At 54.7% G+C, this 23,551-nt stretch overlaps 1 protein-coding gene across 1 annotated transcript in view; it reads right to left on the bottom strand.

Moving 5' to 3' along the window:
• The window catches only part of PDE2A (phosphodiesterase 2A), a gene marked incomplete at its 5' end in the record, with an annotated part of 88,819 nt that overhangs the window by 21,915 nt on the left and 43,353 nt on the right, over positions 1-23,551 (bottom strand). Inside the window, 2 exons of the mRNA XM_079707799.1 lie at positions 3,392-3,480; positions 6,833-6,922. Coding sequence (XP_079563925.1) covers positions 3,392-3,480; positions 6,833-6,922 — 179 coding nt within the window. The remainder of the gene's footprint in view (positions 1-3,391; positions 3,481-6,832; positions 6,923-23,551) is intronic.

Genomic DNA, 23,551 nt, shown 5'->3' with positions numbered 1-23,551 from the left:
CAGGTCAGCTCTGAGGAAGAAATTTCTCGAGGTTGGGCCCTGGGCCCCCAAAATGGTAGCAGAAGGAGACAAACAGCTGGGGCCGGTGTGGGCGGTATCTCCGTTGCAGCCTGAAAGGCCCCAGATTTCACTGCACTCAGCAGCAAATAATCAGAGGCTCTAAGATGGCAGGAGACACAATGAGAAGAGGAAGGCGGCAGGGCTGGGGACTGCAATAGGCTGGGAGATTGGGGCGGCAAGAAGAGTGAGGCGAAGGCTTCCAGGAAGCCTCTCACCCAGGCAGCCCTCCAGGATTCTCCCCCTCCAGCCCTGAAGCCCCCTTGCAGCCCTCAGGGTTCATAGTGGGACCATCCCTCAGACATCACAGTGTCCCATCTTATCACCACACAGAAGCATAGACTGAGGCCCAGAGAGAGTGCATGAGACTGTGATTGCAGCCATGTTGTCCCAGCTCCCAACCCAGGGTTCTTCTCGTGGACAGACCCATCCCTGAGGGAGGCTACCAAGACCCAGACACCTTTTCTGAAAACTGGATCCTTCTTAGTGCCGGGGAGCTACAGAGCAGGCCTCCTAGCGGCCCTCTGGCTGGGCCGTGGCAGAGAAGGGAAATGGGCTGCTAGAGATGGAGAAGGTACAGGGAAGGACTTTGCAGGGGAGGAAAGAGCACGAGGAGGCAGGGAATCTAAAACACACTGCGGGGGGTGGGGGGTGAGACGGCATCCGTGAGCGGAGGGGTACGGGCAGTGGCAGGAGAGGCTGGGTAGCTGACGGGGGCCTCCCCACACCACCCGGGGCCCTTATCTGTCTTTATGATCCACCTCCACTTCACACCTGCTGCTGTTTGCCAGCCCTGCCGGCCCTCCAGGGCTTCCTGGAGGAGTGCCCCCTCCACTGGGCACGGCCAGAGCTCAGGCTCCACCCCAGCCTGGGGCTGGTGCCTGGTCTCCTGATGGGGCCAGAGCCACAGAGGTCCCCTTTGGAAGGACCCTGGTAGGGAAGTAATTTTCTCAAGGTCACCCAATGAGTACATGTGTTGGGACTTGGGGGTGGAGGGCAGTCAGCAATCATTAAGCTCCTACTGTGTGCTGGCATGGGGCTAAGCCCTGGGCAGCTATGATCTCATTAAGCTAATAGACAGGGCCCACTGTTAGCTCCATTCCATAGATAAGAGAACAGGTTTGGAAGGGGATACAGTGGGGCAGGGATGGGGCCCGGCTAGAATCCAGGCCTGTCTGACTGCCGTTCAAGTGCTCTTTGCCTCTTCCACAAACCTCAGTCTCAGCCTGAGCCGAGGAGGTGGGCTCACCACCAGACACATGGTGGGTGTGTGGGTGGGCAGAGCACAGATTTCAGAAGAGAGGACTGGCCTGAACCTTCACCCCCAATGCTGGCTGGTGGATGTCCCACTGCCTCACCCCTCTTGCCCCCTCACCTGCCTCACCTCCTCGGCCTCCTGGGATTTCTGAGCCCCATCTCCCAGCAGGCCTCCCCATTTCCACTCAACTCTGGGCTAACTGCATTGGAACATTCACTTTTAATTGCTTTTTTTTTTTTTTTTGTACTTTTTCCAAAGGCTTTAGTGAATCCGAGGTGGCTGGGGGCGGGGATACGGAAAGAGCTGCTGATACAGAGGATCTGAGCCCCCTCAAAGATGCCTGGACCGCAGGTGGCCCGCCCCCGCCCCCCCAACCTCCATCCCGTCCCCAGCTCACAGTGGAAAGCCTACGGGGAGCATCACAGGCTCAGGAGCAGAGCAAACCCTGAAGGATGCTCACCTCTTGCCTTCTAAGCCCACGATCCTGCATGCCTCTCCCAAAAGAGCCTTCTCAGGCTGCTTTGAGGAAACTTCCTGGATCGGGCAAACTCATATTAAGCAAAGTTCTTGAGGATTAGGGGCTCATTAGGGAAGGCTCAGAAGGGACATTCTAGCATTTTTTTCCCTTAAGATTCCAAAGACCTCCCAGCCCTATCCTGCTGTCTTATAGATGGGACACTAGAGGCCAGAGAGGGGCATGGCTGGCTTGGTTCACACTGTCCTCGAGGGGAGGAATTGTCAGGAGACGCTGAAGGGGACAGTGTCACCCACCACCCACCCCATGAGGGAATCGAATGGGAGAACAGGAGGTGGGAAGGCTCAGAGCTGTTGGAGGGGAGCCAGCCCCTTCCATGGGGAAGCGCCAGAGGAGAGAATAGCGTTAAGGAATCCAGGGTTCCGAGTGCCAGGAGAGGCCTCAGGACCACCAGCATCCCCAGCGTCAGGACCTCTGGCATTCTTTCCATGGCCTCTGTGAAAGGTGAGTATCTTGCCAGCCTCAGCTACTACCTGAAAAAGCCACATCCCTGACTGCTTGGCCTGTTGGGGTGGAGAGCTGCCTCCTGGTAACACCCCTGCTGGTATCCACTCAGCCCTCAGCTCCTGACCCTGTGCTCTCTGGGCCCGTAATGACCCTGCGGTGCTTAGAAGGCAGTGCCCATGTCCTCCATGGCCTGCCCTCCTCTGGACCAGCACCCCTGCCCGTCAACACTTTCTCATCGGACAAGCTCCACTTCCCTTCACTGTCCCCTAGACAGCCAGGAGCCAGGAGACCGTGTCCCAGACCTGGCTCTGCCTAACACCAGGTATGTGGCATTGGACACGTCTCACGATGTTTGCCCATCTGGAAAATAGGGAGGCTGAATTCAGTAAGCTCAGAGGTATCAAGGGACCATAGGGTGCTGAGCCCATGTTCCTAAAGTCTGTGATTCCAATGTTCTATCATAATGAAAATAAAAACAGACATTTAGCATTCATTATGGATACAGTTTTAAGTGCATTACATGTGTTAAACTCATTTAGTCATCCCAAGAATCCTCCCATAATAGTACTATGAGGTAAGTACTATTATTATTGCCATTTTACAAGCAAGAAAATCAGGACACAGGGAGGCTGAGTACCCTGCCCTAGGTAGTAAACGAGAGCTGGGATTTGAACCCAAGCGGCTGGGCTCCAGAACCCACAGCGGGACGCTGCTTCTGATCTCCCTATTCTCAGAGTTGACACCATGCGGGTCCAGCACCCTGTGATTCCGAATTCTATGATTCTGTGAGAACCTGCCAGGCAGTTCTCATAGCCTGCTGGGGTTCTAACTGATAAACTGTAGCCCCGATCTCCTGAGACTTGCTCTGAGGAGGCTACAGTGATTTAGAACAGCTCTCCAGGAGAAAGCCTACCACTTGGCGCTTTCCCTGTGCCATCTACTCCCCCAACACAACACAAGAGAAGACAGTGGACCCGGCCACTGGAACCCCACCTGGCAGGGAGGCTGAGGTCAAGGTCAGATGGGGAGGGTCAGAGCAGACCTTGTGGTCACCCTTGACTGTGTGAGAGGGCAATGGGTGGAGAACAGCTCACCGCACTTTCCCCTCCTGGGGCAGCTCATGGTGGGGCTCCTCACACACCAGCCGGGATTCCCCATCCAGCAGGTAGGTGTAGACAGTCTCCTAGGACAGAAGGCACTCATGAGATCCTGAGGAGAAGCCCTCCCAGCTGCCCAGTCCCAGCCTGACACAGGTCTGGATGACAAGGTCACAGGCATCTATTTGTCTGTCTTTACTCCCCAGGTGATCCTAAGTGCAGTCAGGGTAGGAAGGCTCCCCTATGACCTCAGCACCTCACTCTCTCCTCTTGGAGGGGTTCTGGGCAGGCAGTGACCCATCACCCTACCGGCTTTCCTTACCTATCACCCCACATCCAAGGCGCTGGGGAGGGTCTGAAGGGCTGAAGGTACAGACAAATCCCCCCAACCCCACAGCCCTGAGATACCTCCCTGCCAAGTCTCCAGCCTCAGCAAACAATAACTGAGTGTCCACTCGGGGCCGTACTGCAGGAGAGGCTCAGAACACCCTGGAAGCTTCCCTCCTACCTCAGATACACAAACAACTCTACAAGAAATCACAAACTATGACCCAAGCCTGGAGGACTTCCTGGAGGGAGTGACTTTAAAGTTGTAACTGGAGTGGGAATTAGACACATTCAGGGAGCGGGTGAGGCACAGAAGAATGGCTTCTGGGCCGGGTAAAAATAGGTATGTAAGTGTAAAGGGCCCAGAGCATTGACAGACCTGATGGTGGGGGCAGGGGGCACCGGAGGTGGGCTTGGAGTCAGCCCAGTGCTGAGCTGGAAGGGAGCTGGGGGAGGGTGTTAGGGGGAGGGGCTGCTGCTGGGGAGGGAGGGGCTGGTGAGCCCTGTGAGACAGGAGCTGATTTGTATTTTGGAATGATCACTCCCCAGAGTGAGATCAAAGCTCTGGTCGAAGAATGTCAAGTCTGAAGCTTGTCAATCCAAGCCCCCCAAGGGCCCAGAGCAGTCCTGCCTTCAGTTCCAGACCATGTCCTGGCAGAAGCACTTGCCCTCACTGACCCACAGGAGAAAATCCACATTCCCTCCAAGCAGGACTGGCTACACTTAGGTACCTACAACCAACACAACCTGCAGAGCGTCTCCACTGCCCGCATTGCAGGTGATAAGGGAGACCCAGAGGCTCAGCAGAGCCTACACCCCATCGAGGGGGCACCCCTGTGCCCAGCTAAGTATCCTGAGAGGCGTTGTTTTCTCAGTGGGAGAACGGAGGGCTCTTCTCTCTGCTAACTGTATCAGGGAGGGCTTCTGGAGGAGGTGACATTGGAGCTAAATGTTAAAGGCCCACCCTCAGTAAGTGTGGAATCCTTCTCAGCGGAAGCAGTTGCCTTTCACCACTGTGACAGTCCACAATCCGGTCAGACACTCTTGTTGCCTGTGGCAACAGGCCCTCACCCTCTCCCAACCCCCAGGAGATATCCCAGTCTCGCTTCAAGAGAATCTGAGCCAAGCTTAGTGGTGGCATGGGCCGGAAATGATAGGGCCTGAGGAGAGTGAGAAGGGCAGACACAGGAAGCCCTGGAGCCCCTCTGTCCTCCTGGGTGAGGGTCTAGTCGAGGAGCTCAGGGATGAAGAAATCAGTGGGAAGGAAGCCACCCAAGCCTCATCTGTCTCCAGCCTCCTTCTTCTTTAAGCAGCCTGGGAGGGGCCTGAAGGATTTGGCCCCCCAAAGACGTTAAGACACTACCCAGCACCCAGGGTCACACAGAGAGTCCTGCCCTGGCAGAGAGAGCGGTGGGCAATCTGAGGGTGGGGAGGCAGGGAGGAGCCTCCCACTCCCTCCCTCACATCCCTCTGGGTTAAAATTAGCTGAGTTTATTGCAGAGGAGGGAACCATTTCAGACACATCAGCACCATCTGCATTTGAGGCTGCCTGCCACAATGGGTGCTGATGAGGGAGCCAGGTGCCAGCAACTCCCCTCCCTGGGTGGGGGTAGGGAGACCACTCCCCCATCTCCTCACCCCTCCCTAGGGGTAGAGCAGACCTCCCATCTCCCCACCCCTTTTTGGAGGGCTGAGCCCCTCCATGCAATCAAGGCAGCAGGGCTCTGCAAAGTCAGGGCTTCCCTAGCTCATACAGGTCTCCGGGGTGGGCCGAGGCAGACATTTCCCAGTGTCCCAGGAACCTAGTCACCTGGACCAGAGCTGTCTTCCCAAGCCCCAGCTTTGGGGATACGATTAATCCAGTACAGGGTGTCTATGCCGGCACAACCACCAGGCATCCTGCCTGTGAAGACCAGGCCAGTCACATCCTCCTCCCCACTCCCAGCGCAGCCTCACGGACGCTGACCTGCCATCCTCCCCACCTCCTCTTTTCCAGATGTTTCTTCACCCCAGGCCAGATGTTGCCTCAGTCCCATCTCCGGGAGGATTTATTTTGGGAGCCAACATACCACCCACTTCCTACCAGTTTCACAGTCATAAAGCTCATTCATTAGCCCTCTGGGCTCTGAACTTCCAGGAGGTTTTGAAAAGGCAGAGCTGAGGAAAGGGGATGGGGGTGCTTAGGTGCCAAGCCCCATTTGTTCCTGTCATGCTGTGTGACCTTGGGGGAAGTGCCCTCCCTCTCTGGGCCTCGGGCGGTTCATCCATCCAGCAGATTCAGACACAATGGGCTCTGCTGGTGGCTGATGTCTAGAGTAGGGGAGGGGACATTCTAGGCTATGGGGACTCAGTTTAGGCATCTCCTCCTCTACGAAGTCTTCCATGCACCTTAGGGTAAGTCAGAGCCTCCCTCCCTGGACTGACTGACAGTCCCTGCTTCCGTCTATCTGGCACAACTGAGACACTTCTGCTTTAGGTCTTGAGGGACAGTTTATCCATCCTACTGCCTAAGGGATGGACAGTGGCCACTGGAGCCAGGTTGGGGAGTGGCCTGGGGCAGTTGAAGAGGGTCACAGTCTCCCCCAATCTGCAACCTCATCTATGGTGTTGGGATGGGTCAGAAAGAAGCTTAAAGGTTTCTAGAAGACACCTTGTCCAGCCTCCTGACTCCAGACAGGACACTTTAACTTGGCACAGATCCATTCATCTCGGCTGAGCCCCATTTCAGCACCTCCCAGACCTGGCATCAAGGAAGTTCTTCTGCATGTCTACTTTCAATCCTTCCTGCTGTACATATTCCAAAGCCCACCTGACTCCACTATGTCCTAGCTATTATCCTAGGTGAATCCATTCCATTATCTGAGACATGATCTTTCCAATTAAGCGCTAAAGCCCTTTTTGTCCCAGACATTCCAGGATTCCTATATAAGTTCATTTTGGGGACTTAGCTTCAGTCCTCCTCCTCCAGGAAGCCCTCTCAGAACACTCACCCAAACCCTTCACGGGAGGAGGGGGGGCCCTGCTTCTTCTTTTCTTCTCAACCCTGTAGGTACAGCAAGGAGCTGGGCAAAGGTTTAGGGGGGCAGAGGAAGCATGGGACAAGGCACCTACCACTCTGGGCAGCACAGCTGACAGGGCCTCTTTGACAGCCCATTGAAAGCCTGCAATGTCGATGACGGAGCCCAGGTTCAGCAAAGCATCCTGAAAGAGAGGAAAGGGCAGTGAGGGCCTTTTCCAGGCAGGCCAGGGCAACCCTCCTACCCAGGCGGCTGGGAACACAAATTCCCAGCTTAAACCAGAGCCCAAGGCTCGCAGACACTTGAATCCCAGGATCTTAGGATCTCAGAATCCAACCAGTCTTAAGGCCCTAGAATGTCCAAGTCCCCTCATCTTACAGATGGGGAGACTGGGGCTCAGAGAAGGGCCAGGGACTTAGCAAAGAACTCACAGTGAGTCAAGAGGTCAAGTCTAGACTAGACCCCAGGTCTCTTGTCCTTCAGACAAGGACAACTCAGGAAAGCAGGGAAAGTACAAGCTTCCACATTAATACAAAGCAAAACAAGCAAACAAAAAATCCCACATTTGAATCCTAGCTCCACTATTTATAAGCAGTGTGCATCTTGGTCAAGTCACCGAGCCTCCGTCTTCTATCTGTAAATCGGGGGCAACTGAGGCTATCTCCCCCTACAGGCTAATGTGAAGATAAAATGAAACTGAGTCCTAGAAGTGCCTCACAGGGTGCCCACACACATAGGTGCTCAGCTAAACATTTGCTGAATCTGGGTCCCACTCAGTTTCCTGAGGAGGGAGGTGGTTCACACAGTCTCGTTTGTCAGCCTAATGAGGGGCTGGGAGTAGCAAGAATCCAAGGGGTGCGTGAGCCCACAAGATGTGAGAAACACAGGCCAGCCCCTGGCAAGCTAGAAGGGGAAGGAGAAATCAGCCTTGACTGCCTCACAGCCTTCCCGTCCCAGGAACAGTCCTCGTCCTTGGAGAGCCGGAACAGAGACAAGAAAGGTCCCTGCTTCTCGCTCTATTAACTTGGCCAGAACCATGGGGATCAAAGAGAAAGGTAATGGAACAGAGGATCCAGGGCCAAGGCAGAATTGTGACTCATACCATCCACTCAGCTATGCCTTCCCCACTAGCCCCTGGAAGTTCTTTCTGATGTCTTCCTTGTGGATGGCTGAGTTCATAAAACAAAGTGATTAACTGTAGGATGCAGGACACATGGCGTGGCCCCATTCTTGTGAAAGTGATATGAGATTGAGGGTCTTAGTGGACCACAGGCTCAGCATGAGCCCGTAGTGTAAATGTGGCTGGTAATACATTAAAATGCTGAAACTGCAGGCCGTATTAATAAAGATCCATTAACCTAAACAGAGAAGATGAGAGTTCCTCCACTGATTCAATTATCCCCAGTGCATTGTGTCCCAGGTAAGGACAAGATGAGACTCATTCAGAGGAGGTGACCCATGTAAGGAGGGAACTGGAAATCAAGTCCTGCATGTCACTAAGCTTGGAGAGTCTAGGGGTGCCAAGCCTGCAGCAGAGCAGAACCCAGGGGTCTCAGTATTTGACTCCAATATCTCAGGCTTTCCTGGGCAGGGGGACTGGACTTTGTGGTCTTGGAGACAGCCTGGAGACCCATAGGATTTCACAGGAGGCTGGCCTTGGCCCAGTGGGATGAAAGAACTTCTTCCAGGAAGAGCCACGCTGCACAGGCAGAGGCCACCAGGAGAGAGAGAGGAAGTGAGTTCCCCATACCTGGGGGTATGCAAAAATGGCTAGATGCCCATTTTTCAGAGTGGCTACGGAGGGGAGTCCTGCACTGGGGTCCAGATGAAGCCTAGGGTCCAGGCTTCAGCTCCAGATTTCACCTTGCATCTTTCTTGGCTTCAATTTCCTCCCCTACCCCACCTCCCACTCCCACCCAGTCCTGTGTTGCAGGACGGGGGGCAGTAATGGGCTTTCTCCCCAAATGCTCACTTGGCATTGCTTTCTAGAACCCCCAACTCCTCTTTTATCCCCCTCACTGCTCAAGTGAAGAAACATTTTGGTCATGAAGATGTGTCTCCATCCTAGGACATCAGAAGTTGTGCATTCCAAACAATACAATCCCCAAATTGGATCAATTGTCCTTTGACCCTTAGGCACTCCTCATCACAGTTCACACACCCTCAGCACCGCACATACCCAGCCACACAGCCATAAACCTTCACATCCTCTCAGAAACACCCCAGCCTGCCTTCAGACACCCTCCAGGTACACGTACAGGTTCACACAGGTGCAGCTACTTCCTTATGGAATCACAGGGCCAGGACTCAGCAACACCTGCACGCACAGTATACACATGGGCTGTTGTGGCCTTTCGAGGTCAGTTCTGCAGACTAAAGCGGGGAGGAAGAGCTGATGCCCCCAAAAATTCCCAAATAAAGTCTGTCAACCCAGGCTCCTCAGACTGGGGTTCCCAGGGCTTGGCTCCAGAGGTGGTGCTGGTTTAGGTCTGTTCCTGCCTGGAGACAGTGGGGATGGACAAGCTATGCCCTGAGGGGCCCTGCCCTCCAGTGGAGTTTATGTGTATAGTGTGGAAGCTGGAGAAGGGGGGCCAAGGTGATGGAGAAGCTCTCATGTAGGGGGAGACATCTCTCAAATCCATAGGCTTGGGACAGCTAAGTGTCCCCATTTGACAGATGAAGAAACTGAGGCTCAAAAAGAAGCAATGCCCCATCTGTGGTCAGCCAGCCAGTCAGGGCAGAGCCAGGTCCAGAACCCACGACTCTGGATCTCCAGCCTCTCTCCTGCTCCTGCTCTGCACCGACCCCCAGCTCCCTCCTCAGGGGGCTTAGAGAGAATAGTTTGTCCTTTGTTCTGATTGGTGGCTCCTCGACCTGCCCTTTACTGGGATTGGGGAATGCCCTGAACTGTCCTTTACTGGAATTGGTGGGTGCCTGTCTGGCCTTTGCTTGGATTGGTCAGTTTTCTGTGACTCCTCAGGGAGAGGGCAGGATAATGGCAGTGAGGGGGGGAATGGTAAAGGAAACTTGGGGAGAGTTGGAGCAGCAGCAGCGGGGAGGGGGCCCTGAGTGGGCTGGATGCAGACATGGCCCATGAAGCCCGGGGCTCTCTGCCTGGCATCCTTCTGTCCACCCACCTCCTGGCCCTGCCCTGCCTGCCCTGCCTGCCCCAGGATGGGGGGTGTTGAGTGCAGGAACCACGGCTGGGAAAGGCCACTTCATACCTGGCCTTTAAGACTTGCTCACATGCCACCTCCTCCTTGAATCTTCCCTGATCTCAAAGCAACTTCACCTCCTGCATCAACTCGGGGAGGAAATAGCTCAAATTCCAAAGTCCACGGGGGGCTCAGAGGACAGAGTGGCTGCCCCAGTGAAAGGAGAAGAGAATCAATGGGGAGCAGCTGAGAATGGGAAGTAGGGAAATTCCCAATCTGGAGGCCCAGGTGGGGACTAACAAGGCTCAAGTCAGAGGTTAAAACCCCAGAAATCTTAAAAAGATGAGGAAAGGAAAAGTACAAACAGAGCCATACCTGTTCTCATGAACGTCTACACATGTCATACATATACATACTGCCATGCACACACCCTCACACAAACACGCACACACACGGATAAAAATGCAACCCTATATACAATGCACACATAAATATGCACTTAGGCATGTACACACATGCACATGCAAACACACTCACACACACACAGCCAGGCTCAGGGTGAGGTGAAAGAGGTCACATTTCCTGCTTTTGCAGCTTTTTTGCAGCCATCAGTATAAATATCAGCATAACAACCAGCAACCCCAGACCCCAGAGGAGAATCTGTGGTGTGTAGAAAAGAGCAGCGATGTCCAGTCCTGTCCCAGATTGACTACGGAAGCTCTGTGTGGCCTTGATAGGCCCTTTCCTCTTCTGAGCCTCCGTTTCCTCATTAGTAAAAATGGGTCCTTCCAGCTTGCAACATATAGTTCTATGATTTTGTGTTTTAATTCAGTGAGGATGGGTAGATGGATATGTGAATGGATGGATGGATGGATGGATGGATGGATAGATGGATGAGTGGGTGGGTGGATGGATGGATGGATGGATGGATAGATGGATGAGTGGGTGGGTGGATGGATGGATGGGTGGATGGAGCCTTTCTACTTTCCCCAGCTCCCTACCTGCAGCTGTATTGTTGGAGGTAGGTCCACTCAGCACTATAGACAGTGCCACTCCCACACACTCATCTTTCACCTCAGATACCAAGAAAGGGGAGCCTGTTCTGAGTGAGGGCTCCTCTGGAGCCAGCGTTGGGGCTGGATCAGCCTTTCTGCACTCATTTGGACAGGGGAGAGGGTCTGGACAAAATTACTTCTAACTCCTTAATGGATTATATGAAGCCAGAGACCTTGGCCTTATCCCTTCTGGAGCCACTAGCACAGGCACGGATGGCCTTCTTGAAGGTCAGTGTCACTGTCACAAGCTAGTTTCCTGCCTTGTCTCCATGAGTCTCTCTGTCTTTCCCCACCTCCACTAACCCTTCTATTGCTCTCCCCGCTGCCCACCCCTCGCTCTCTGGAGGAAAGCCTCCTAGCCCCCACGGAGGCCTAAAAGAAGGTAGTAACATCAAACCCAGCACTCAGGGGCCTCCTAAGACAAGCTGTGTTACCGGGACTGGCCATACATACTGATCTACCCAGCTCTGCCTGTGTTAGGTCCTGTGTGGCCTGGGGTTGCGGGCGCCCTCTCTCTCTGGGCTTTGGTGTCCCTTTCTCTAAAGGGGGGAACTTCAAGATCCCCCAGGACTTTGGAGCCCCTCCCCCTCTCTATTCCTCTTTCCTTCCCCCTGGGGCTGTGTCTCTCTCTCAGGCTCTGTCTCCCTGATCTCTCCAAGTGGGTCTCTCTCCTTCTCTCCATGCTTCCCTCAGTTGACGCCCATCTCTGTCACAGGCTGCTCTCCTGTCTCGTCTCCAAAAATCTCGGCGCCTTTTCCCACCTCCAAATCCTCTCTCCTCTAAGATGGCTTCCGCCCTCTCTCTCCCGTATAGTTCTGCCCCTCCCCCCAACTCCTGGCTCTCCTGCCCACTCCTCCCCCAAACCTCTAAGTGGTTACCTCGAGAACTTGGGGAGAAAGCCTCTGACCCAAGGTGGGCACCCACAGGACGAGGGAACCCAGGAAAGTGGCCATGATGAGAGAAACCAGGGGTGCCAGGGCAGATGCCATCTATTCTTCTGCTTCCTGCCTCCCATTCTGGTGGGCATTATACACAGTCTCTTCTCTTCCCAGAGAACAGGGCCTTCAGGGGCAAAGGAGCACATCTGTCTCTGAGCCCAGCATGTGCCTGGCACTTGTAAGCCCATCTGCTCCGCCGGAGTGACTGGCAGAGCTCCCCCAAAGGAGGCCTCCTGGAGGCTCAGGCCAGAGAAGCCCCCGTCGGCTGGGCTTCAGACCCCAGCCAAGCCCGAGCACCCCAAGCTTACTCTGTGACTCTCACAGTCCTCACAGCGTGTCTGGCCCTGTAGAATCAGGAGACAGCAAGGAAGCAGGCGAGGCGCCCCTCCTCCTCCCTCCCCTCCTGCCGGCCCAGACCTGCCACCCGCCCAGGAGCTGCCTCTAACAGACAGTGGTGCCTTAAATACGCGAAGAGCTGCCCAGGAGTGCTAAGATCTTGCAGCCCCAGACCTCCCCTCAACGAGGCTGAGCTGGACCAGGGGCAGGAAAATAGAGGAAAGAGGCTTGGTGACCCTTGGGAGACCTGATCCGAGGAAGTGGCAGGAGAGAGACCCAGGCCACAGTTGGACAAGCTCACATGTCAGGGCCCTGCTTGAGTGGGGCATCAGGCTTTGGGGGAGAAAAGGCATCTTTCTCAAGCACCTACTGTGTGCTAGAGGCGTCCATCAGTGGTTCTCAAACTTGACTGTGCACCAGAATCCCCTGGAGGGCTTGGTAATATCCAGCTTGAGGCCCTACCCCCAGAGTTTCTGATACAGTAGGTCTTGGATGACGCCAAGAATTTGCATTTCCAACACATTCCTAGATGCTGCTGCTGCTGCCGCTGCCCAAGGGACCACACTTTGAGACCCAGCGACACACACTCTCTCTAATCCTCCTACCAACCCTGGGAGGCACCTGTTCTGACCACACCGTTTTAGAGGTGAGGAGACTAAGGATCAAAGGGGAGGGGCCTTGCTCGGGTGAGAATGACCCAGCTTCTGGCAGCAAGTCCGTGCCACTTCCACCACATGAGGGGGACTCCTCAGAGAAGGTCCCCAAAGAAGGCAGAGGCAGGCGTCCTGGAAGGAGTGAGGGGGTACAGTGGGGTGACATGGGACCGGGGTGTGTGGAAGGGGCTTCTTGGAGCTCAGGGGCCCAGCCCTAAAGGAAGGACCTGCCCTTCCCCCTTCCTCCTACCTCGCCTTCTCTTCCTCTCCTCCCTCCTCTGGGTCCCCCCTTTTCCCTCCCCGACCCTTCGCAGACTCTGGCTTCAGTTGTTACTCCAACAGGGCCGCGTCTCCAGCCTCCGAGCCACACTGGAGACACGTGCACTGTAGAATACACCTGAGCCTGGTCCTGGCGCTCCACCACCCCGTCCCCCGACCTCCCTGATGAGCTCGGCCCCATCCTGTGGGCTCCTTCCCTCCAACATTTACAAACAGCTCCTCCCGGGCCCCTCACCATTTCTAAGCCAGTCTCAGCTTTTACTCTAGCTCCTGCCTCCTCCAAAGTGCCCTCCCAATTGTCCCAGGCCCTCCTGGATTCCTCAAGGGCTAGGTTTGGGGTTGGATGAAGGAGGAGAAGGGGAAGGAATTGGGGAGGGAAGGCAGGAATTGTATGCACAGTCAGCTCTCCGAGGACCTGACTCGCTGGGCCCCCTCAGTCCCTAGCACAGGGTCTGGGGTGAGGAAAGGATGGGGTGAGGGAACAGCAGGGTGGGAAGAGGGAGGGAGGGCAGAGCCGAGTGTGCGAGGGGGAGATGGCCTCGGGGGGGTCCAGGACAGGCTCAGGGCTTCTCTCCTAGCCCCCCACGTCCCGCTGCCTCATCCACATGGCGGAGCCAATAGCTGCCTCCGCCCCCATTGCCCACCTTCTTCTCGATGCCACAGTCTTCCTCCCCAGCACATCAGTAGCATCCCCTCATCACTGCTGTCCCAAATACCTGATGCCTCTACTGTCCTTGGTTCCTGGGCCAAGGGCCCGTGTGGGCAGAGTTCGGCACAGTGGGCTGGCAGGTGTAAGCTGGCTGTGAGTCAGACATACCACAAAAGAGAAGCCTGGGCAGGAAGGAGGTGAGCTCCCCGACCCCAGTGGTGTGCAAACAAGGACAGGGGCCCTGCTAGGGAGTCTGTGCCATGAGAAAGCACTTGATGAGCCTGGCTGGCCTTTAGCTCTGGGTTCCATGACTCTTAATGTCTTCAAACCCTCCTCAGCCTCATCCGCTCCGTGGCCTTCAGCGTGGGTTGGGAGCTGGACAAAGCAAGTCCAGGAGCCTCTGAGAGGCAGGCACAGTGGCCCAAGCTGGAGAGGAGGATGGAGCTGAGTGGCCCAGTGGACTAGCGTCAGAAAAGAGTTAATGTCTCTCAGGAAATGATGGCTGAAGGAACAATTGGATACATGAATGAAGGAATAAATGAGCCTCCCTCATTTGGGCCTCAGTCCAGGAACATTTTGCCATTGTTCCCTCTCTCAGGCCAATGTGAGCCTCCCACCCAGGGGCTCTTACAGCCCTGTGCTCCCCATGATGGCATGGCATGCAGAGTTGCCACTACTGTCCATCTGGCTCCCCCATCAGATTGGGGGTTCTTAGAGGGCAGAGGTTGTGCCCTATTCCTCCTGGGGACCCTGGTATCACGCAGCCTGTCACAGGTGTCAGGAGGTGTTTGCTGAGCTATAAAATGATAGCTAGACTCCTGAGTGCCCAGGGCTGTTGGGCTGTGAGGGGTATATGCCATTACCAAGCAGAGGGATGGACCCCATGACTCCCGGAGGTCCCCAGGCCAGGGAGACAGCTGCACCCTCTCAAAGTCTCCCAAGTCTGGCACAGTGACTGTCTTAGAGGAACCTAAGGTATGAGGGTGCCTTGTGCTGAGAACTTTTGGCAACCTTTCCAAGGCATCTCTGCAGGCCAGGAGGCCCTTCTGCCTCAGGATCACCTCCCAGTGCAGGCAGGGCAGGGGACAGCATGTCAGGAAGGAGGGGCTCTTCCCTGAGAGGAGCACTATCTTTATCACCTTCTTTCATGAAGGCTCCTCCAGGCAGCCTTCCTGGGTGGGTCACTTGTCCTCTTCCCAGGCCTCCTGAGAATTCCCACAGGATCAGAGGCTACAGGGCCCCAGGCCTATGGAGCCCAATCCCCAGCTTGATGAGGGTAGACGAAGACCAGGAGAGGCAGGAAAGGACTTGCCCAGGGTCTCACGTGGAGTCAGGAGGCCGTTGCCCCAGTCCAGAGGCCTCCGGGACACACTAGGCTCCCTCCCTGCTAGGCACTGTTTGTCTTAGCGGCCCCTCCAGTTCCTTGCCTTGGCCAGCGGATGGGCTGAGCCCCTCTCAGGTGCAGGGTGGAGCTGGGTGTCCTCCTCCAGGCCAGGGACAGGGCCTCGTGTCTCTCCCTCTGTGCCAGACACAGTACCCACAGTGGGAGGTAAATGCTGGATGGCACTGGCCTGGCCCAGGGTCAGTGTGGGCCTGCAGAGGGCAGGGAGGAAGGGCTAACCTGGGGAGGGGCTGCTGGGGGTGAAGGGAGGGCAGGTCTGGCAAAGCACCTCCTCCAGCACAAGACCGACAGCAGGAGACAGAGCGGCTGCCACTGCCATGGGGCTCTCCTGGCTCTGACCTGAGCTCTCTGTTTCCCTCCCAGCCTTCCTGGGTTCTCCATATCTGTCCCTCTTTCTCTCAGTCTGTTCTTCTCTGGTATGTGTCTCTCCCACAGCCTCACTGCTGGGTCCCATGACTGTATTTGGCTCTGTCTTCAGGGCCTGGCCCATGCCAGCTGTTCCCCCAAATCCAGGCGTGGGGGGTGGGGGGTGGGGGGTGGGGGGTGGGAGGGAGGGTGAGTATGAGAAAGAGACTGGGACAGAGATGAGGACCGATTCAGAGGCAGAGGGACAGACACAAGAGCCAGGAGGGGACCCTGGGGACAGGGCTGGGGAGGCCGGACTGGCCAGGGTCTTCAAGCCTCCCCAGTCCTGGGGACAAAGCCAGAATTGGAGGGAGGGGCGGGGTCCACCCTCTCCCTCTGCACTGGCTCCTGGCCCCCCTTCCTTCTCCCTGCCCCTGCAGGAATGTGTGAGCACTTTAATTGTTCCTAAAAATAGTCCCACTGTATTGGGGGCTGGAATGAGAAATCTTCTGGGCAGGGTTCATCTCAGGCATGTCCCTGCCTCTGGGCTCCCAACCACTCTGTTCCCCAGAGCGGGGGGCCTTTCTGAGCCTCCCCCAACCTGTAACTGCAGTGCTGTATTCCTCCCTTGCAGGAGGCTGCCATGGCTCCCAGGGCCCTGGGATAGGCTCTGAGCTCCCAGACCTGCTGGAGTTATTTGCGAAGCACCTCAGACGAGGCCACGGCTGTCCCTGCTGACACCCTGGTCCAGGTTCCATCCTTTAGACTATTCCCAACTCTCCAACCTTAAGCCCCCAATCCCTTTATCCCCACACCTCCAGGCCTTGGCTCCTCCTTTTCCACTTCCTGCACCAGATGTCCTCTCTTCTCCCCTCCTGTCCTTCCAGGCAGGGATTCCTAACCCCCGGGTTGCGGACTGGTACCGGGCTTCGGCCAGTTAGGAACCCGGCCACACAGCAGGAGGTGAGTGGTGGGCGAGTGAGCAAAGCTTCATCTGCCGCGATGCTCCCCATCACTCGCACTACCGCCTGAACCATCCTCCCCCACCCCCGCCCCGCCCTCGTCCGTGGGGAACTGTCTCCCACAAAACCGAAACCGGTCCCTGGTGCCAAAAAGGTTGGGGACCGCTGCTTCCAGGCTCAGCCCAGGTCTGCTCCAGTGCCCCACCCCTGCTGTGCTATCCTGCTCCCCGGTCCTGTTCTCATCCCCACCTCCCCTCCACTGTTCCCCTTGGCAGGTCAGCAAGGGCTGAGCCTCTCCACGCCACCGCTGCCCCGAGCAAGCTCTGAGGCACAGCTCTTCTCCAGGGAAGGGGACACTGGAGAGACACTGCAGGCTCTGGGGCCCCACGCCCTGCCCTGAACCCTGAACCTTACTGGCCCCTCCATCTCCCCACCCCAGCTTTGGTTTTCTCTTCTGCACCCCGGGCCTGGAATGTCTCTCCATTTCAGTCTCCGGGTGAAAGCCCATCTAGTCTCACCTCCTCTCTGCCTCCATTTTTCAGATGGGGGAACTGAGCCCCAGAGAGGGGCATTGACGGGTCCACAAGTCCACAGGAAGGTGGCCGTGGGCCTCGGTCACACCGCATCATTACGCAGGATCCCCTCGCTGGGGCTCCAGAGGCAGGGCTCCTCACACAACCCACCAGCCCACCACCCCGCCCGGGCAGGCAGGCTGGCATCCAAAATCATTTGCCTTTGGAGGGCCCAGGAAGCCACAAAACAAACATCCGGAGTCTCTGGAACTTCTCTTACTCTCCCTCCTCATATCCTCATATCTCAAGGATCCGGGAGCAACCGAGTGCGTGTATACACACACACACAGACACACACATACACACACACACACACACAGAGCCCAGTGCTGGGTAAATATGTGAGCCCAGGAGATCTCACGTGACTGTTGTGCCTGTGAATCTGTGCAGGTCCTTTAGAGGCCCCCAAACCCTAAAAAGATGAGGATGTCCCCAGTCTCACCAGACCTTATATAAATTTTGTCTTGGAAATGAACATTAAAATCACATTTGTGTGACTTTTCTGATTGCAAAATTCTGAATACACTCATCACAACTGACTTTTTTTCCCACTTTGTAGGGCGCTCCTGCTTTGCTAGTGACCTAAGCACATGTGTGGCCTGCCCATTAGTTGTCCATAATGCATGTCCCTACAGGCCATCATGTAACCACAGCAGAATATGTCCCTTGGGGTATTAGGAGGGTATCTGTGTGAAAGCATGTGGCTCTGTGATTCTGGGAGAACGTGTGTGAAAGTGTAAATGTATGAGAACCCCTGAGGAATCATCTGTGCACGAGCCATCTGCACGTACGGCTGCCCGTGCATGTGTGATGTGGGTTGTCAGTGTCTTTGTGAGGCCGGGTGTGTGCAGCAAGTGTGTAGCTGTCTGTGGAACTGTGAGTGCACCAGTGGCTGGTTTTGTCTCTGAGCAAGTGAATGAGTTTATGGCTGAGTGTTGGCATCTGTGCCTGTGCGGGGTTTGATTCTCCTGACCCGTGGACCCCACCACCTCCTCCATCACCTCTGCCAGACCTGGGCTCACAGCCCTACCCTGCCACACACCACCTGCGTGGCACTGGACAAGCTCTTCACCTCCCTGGGCTCAGTTCCCTCATCTATAAAATGGTGCCTTCTCCCAGAGCCACTGAGAAGACTCAAGTGGAACCCGGAGGTCCTGCCTAAGCTGCTCCCAGCTAGGGGCTAGGCCACCTCTGTGCAAGTTACAAAGAGGTGACCCCAACCCTCTGGGCAAATGCAGCCTGAGGGGCAAGGATTGGTGGGGGAGAATGAGCTGAGTTTTAGTGCCACCCTGCCTCTGTTGGAGCCCTGTGCAAGCAAGGTACAACCTGCGAAGTTAGAAGCTGTGGCCCTGCAGGTGACCAAGAAATACCAGCTCCCTTTCTTCCTGCCCTCGCTCCAGGTATGCAGCCTGGGATTAGAGGGTCTCTGCCTCTGGACAGAGATGAGGCTCTGAGGATACCCGCCCCCTCCTAACTCCCCCTAGGGTTCTGCCCCTTCACCCACCCTCTATCCCACCCTCTCCAAAGCCCAAGAGAAGGCCCTACAGAAGCCATAAGGGAGGACTGACCAGATCTGGGATGCAGAGACCAGCTATGCTGGCCAGAGGCTCAGAGACTACCCCCCACCCCACTCTCATTGTCAGACAGGGGGACTGAGACATGGAAAGGGCCAGGGACCCTCCAGGAACACGAGTGAACCCAGTCATTCCAAGCCTTTGTCTCAAGATCTCTGTGGCTGGAGTTGGGGAGACCCAAGCTCTGGACTCTTTTGGCTCCAGAATGGAACCCAAGGGAGTGGTTGGGTCTCTCCCGAGAGACAGGCACTTCCAGACCTGTGCTCTCAGCTACTGGGGTGGATCTCCTACCCATCCCCACCCACCGCACCAGGGCCAGATCCCCTACTGGTGTGATTAACCAAATTATGGCATTTTTTTCTTGAGCAAATTGCATCGGCCTAATTGAATGAGGCTGCAGGAGCCTGGGTTGGAGGCTGACAGCGGGTGAGGACAGCAGGAGCCAGGGAGAGGAGTGGGGGGGAGCAAGCTGGGGTGGGGAGGCCCTGACAATGCCGAGCAGGGGACAGGAGGGGCGGGAGAGGAAGGGCGGAGGGCTGTGGGCATAGAACACATCATTCATTCTGTGCACCCTCTCTGTGCACCCACTGGCGCTCCCATCACACCAGGTGCCTGGGCACAGGGATTTGAGGGGTGGTCTCCCCAAGAGACCACTGAGCATTTGCTCAGTGCCAGGCACTGTGTTCATTTAAAAGCACCGTTTCACGTAATCCTCCCAATCGCCCTATTTTATACTTGAGGGAATTGAGGCTCAAGAGATAAAATGACTTGCTAAATGTCACAGCCAGACAGGGCTGTCTGACACCATAGCTTAACAGGTACCTGCGGCGTCCCACTACCGTGCTCCCGCCCTGCCTCCAGGAAGCCTTCCTGGAGAGTTCAGAGAAAGGAACAGGCCTCAGGCCAGCTCATACTTGGGCCCAGACACCATTTCTGTCCCCATTGAGCATTTCTCCTTGTCCACTCTGTGATGTCTGTCCTCCGTCTGACGGTCAGCAGCTGAGGCTGGCGCTGATCCGACACGATCGCAAACACCCCCATCAACCACAACACACCGCAACCCCTCTCATTCCCATGCGGCATCCACTCTGTGTCATACTCACTACCTCAGGGCGACACACAGGGACACGATCACTGTCACCTTCATATGGCATGTCCCACATACTCAGTGACACACAATCATTTCACAGTGCCCACAGTGTCACACATCACTGTCATGGGGCCACACACAGTGAAACTATCACTTTTGCCCTCAATCAGGGTGGCCCACCTTCAGTGTCACACACTATGTCTCAAGGTCCCCAGTGTCACCCTCACACAGCCTTACACACACACTTCCAAGCTGGCTCTGTGTTGCACTGTCTCATTTCAGCGTCATCCAGCACCTTCTGACCTTAAAAATATCCACCTTTGGTGAAATGACATCATGTCTGAGATTTGTGTTAAAATACTTCAGCAAAGCAACCTACAAAATGGGAGAAAATATTTGCAATCATATATCTGATAAGGGGTTAGTATCCAGAATATATAAAGAAGTCCTACAGCTCAACCACAAAGTAAACAAACAACCTGATTTTAAAATGGGCAAAGGCCTTGAATAGACATTTCCCTAAAGATGTACGAATGGCCAACAAGCACATGAAAAGACGCTCAACAGCACTAATAATCAAGGATTGCAAATCAAAACTACAATGAGGGGGTTTCCGGTTTCCCTGGTGGCGCAGTGGTTAAGAATCCGCCTGCCAACGCAGGGAACATGGGTTCGAGCCCTGGTCTGGGAAGATCCCACATGCCGCGGAGCAACGAAGCCTGTGTGCCACAACTACTGAGCCTGCGTTCTAGAGCCCGCGCTCTAGAGCCCGCGAGCCACAACTACTGAGCCTGCAAGCCACAACTACTGAAGCCCGTGTGCCTAGAGCCCGTGCTCCGCAACAAAAAGAAGCCACCGCAATGAGAAGCCCATGCACACCGCAACGAAGACCCAATGGAGCCAAAAATAAATAAATAAATAAATAAATAATAAATAAGGAAAAAAAGTGTTGGTGAGGATGTGGAGAAACTGGAACCCTGGTACACTGTTGGTGGGAGTGTAAAATGGTACAGCTGCTGTGGAAAACAGTGGTTCCTCAAAAATTAAAGATTAAGTTACCATATGACCCAGCAATTCCACTTCTGGTTATATATCTAAAAGAATTGAAAGCAGGATCTTAAAGAGCTATTTGTACACCCATGTTCACAGCAGCACTATTCGTAAAAGTCAAAAGGTGGAAGCAACCCAAGTGCCCATCAATGGATGAACTGATAAACAAAATGTGGTTTATTCACACAATAGAATATTATTCAGCCTCAAAGAGGAAGGGAATTCTGACATATGTTATAACATGGCATGGATGAACCTTGAGGATATTATGCTGAATGAAATGTCAGTCATAAAAAGACAAACACTGTATGATTCCACTTATATGATATACCTAGGATAGTCAGATTCATAGAGACAGAAAGTAGAAGAGTGGTTACCTAGGGCTGGGGGGAGGGGGAGATTGTTTAATGGGTATAAGTTTCAGTTTTGCAAAGTGAAAAATGTTCTGGAAAATGGCTGCACACCAATATGAATGTACTTAACACCACTGAACTCTACATTTAAAAATAGTTAAGATGGTAAATTTTATGTTATGCCCATTTTATCACAATTAAAAAAATTTTTAATAATGTATTTCAAGAAATGAAAATGAAAAGAAAAGAGGGGTAGATGAACTAAACATGTTTAAATCTTAATAACTGCTAGATTTGGGTGAGGGGTATATGGCAAGCGTATTGTATTCTTCTCCCTCCTATTGTGTGTTTAAAATATTCCATAATAAAAAAAATTGTACTCTCCCTTGACCTCACACCTCTTTGCAGCAACCATGCCTCTCCTCTGCATCCCTTCACAGTGGAAGGTCTCCAAAGGGCTGACTATGCTCTGTCTTCACCTCCACTTACCACCTGCACAGGCCATCTGGCTTCTGGCCCCACCCTGTCACCAACAGGGTTCTTGCCAGGCTTATTTAAGCACGTGGCCCAGCCCAGCACAATCTCCCTGATCCCGCCTTCCCTGACAGCGTGGCAGCATCCCTCCCTGTTGAACCTCTCCCCTCCCGTGACTTCTGGCTTCACCTGTCTGGTCTCCTCCACCTCCCTGGCTGCTTCTCCTCTGTCTCTCTGCTGCCCCTCTTCACCTCAGGGCTCAGTCCTCATTCCTCACCTCTTCTCTCACTACGCTCTCTCCCTAGGTCATCCCAGCAAGGTCCATGGTTTAATAAACCAGCTCTGCCTGCTGACTCCCAAATATATAACCAGCCTGGCCTCTGCTGCCCACTGGACGCCTTCACCTGGATGTTTGACTTATATCCGAAACAGGTCTGTCAGTTTCTGCCTCCTTGTCCTCCCCCATCCCATGAACCCTGACTTTCCCCGAGTCTTTACCCATCCCAGTAACATCTCCACCAGCCATCCCTTGGTTCTTCAAGCCAGAAACCTGGCAGCCATCCTCCCTTTTTCCTTCTGGTTCATCCTCTAATTCATCAGCAAGTTCAGTCATTTCTACCTGCGAATATCTCCAAGATTTGTCCATTTCTCTCCAACTCTGCCCACCCCTTAGCCCAGGCACCACCATCTCCTGCCTAGGTGGCTGCAGCAGCCTCCAACTGTCTGCCCGTCTCCTCTTGGCCCCTCCAACTGGTCCCCCACATACACTCTGCAGCCAGAGTACAGACTCTTTCAAAATCATAGACTGGATCATGTCATTTCCCTGCCTGAACCCATCAGGCTCTTCCCATGACAGTATCACACACAGGGTTGTGTGTTCACAGTTCACGTTGTCACAACCATTACACACAGCATCACACATTCAATATCAGGGTCAGGGTCACACAGTATCACACCCTGGTTTTCACACACTTGATGTCACTCTGTGTTACGCCCTTGGTCGCACACTCAGACTCACCATATGCCTGAGGCCCACATTGACCATTCCATGTCAGACACTTGAGCCCCAAACTCAGGACCACACCTGTTATTGCACAGTGTCATTCATCTGTGTTTACATACTTCATCCTCACGGTGTCATACCCTCAGTGTCACACTTGGTCACTCAGCATCACAAAATCAGTATCACACAGTATCGGTGTCACACACTTGGTGGCACATCCACTGTCTCACACAGTCTTGGACAAGTGGTGTCAGACACTCGGTATCACTCAGTGTCACACGCAGTGACTCACTCACTCTTCACACAGTATCCCATGATTTCACAAGCTCAGTATCACACAGCAGAATACCCGCTGCCCCACAATCAGTGTCTCAGTGCCACCCTCAGCATCACCCTGGGTCCAAGCTCCCCCCACCCCCACCCTGCTGGGTCCAGTCGCCAGAGCTGCTGCCCCATGTCAAGGCTGTTTCCTGTTGTTGTGCTCAGAGTCCTCAGCCACTGCCTGTTCCTTCAAGGATTTCCTGTTGTCAGGGCCCGAGTCAGGCCTGGCCCAGCCTGGGATACACAGCCTAAAGCCCAAGAGCTGGCTGGCTGGCAGGAGCCCTGGGCCCCTCTACCTGCCCCTATCCTCGCTGGGCCCGTGGGATTTTCCCCTGTTCAATCAACCTGGATCGCCCGTGTACCTGGGCTTGTGCTGTGTCACTGAAAGGAGGTGACCTCTGGGCCCTGCCCCACTCCCAGAGTGCCCAGGCCTGTGCTTCCCAGAAGGGGGACTCTTGGGCAGCCTGGACGCAGCTGTCTGCATTGTCTGAGTGGCTTGGGACAAGATCTTTAGCTGGTCTTCGGGGCTCAGACTGAAGCTGCTGGGGGCCAGAGGAGAAGGACTGGGCGTGAAAGGGGGAGGACACAGGGTTAGGGGGTTA

Source organism: Hyperoodon ampullatus, assembly GCF_949752795.1.
Source record: "Hyperoodon ampullatus genome assembly, chromosome: 7".
Classification (NCBI taxonomy): Eukaryota; Metazoa; Chordata; class Mammalia; order Artiodactyla; family Ziphiidae; genus Hyperoodon; species Hyperoodon ampullatus.
Note: the sequence above shows the minus strand (reverse complement) of the source record. Positions and strands in the feature narration are given on the sequence as shown.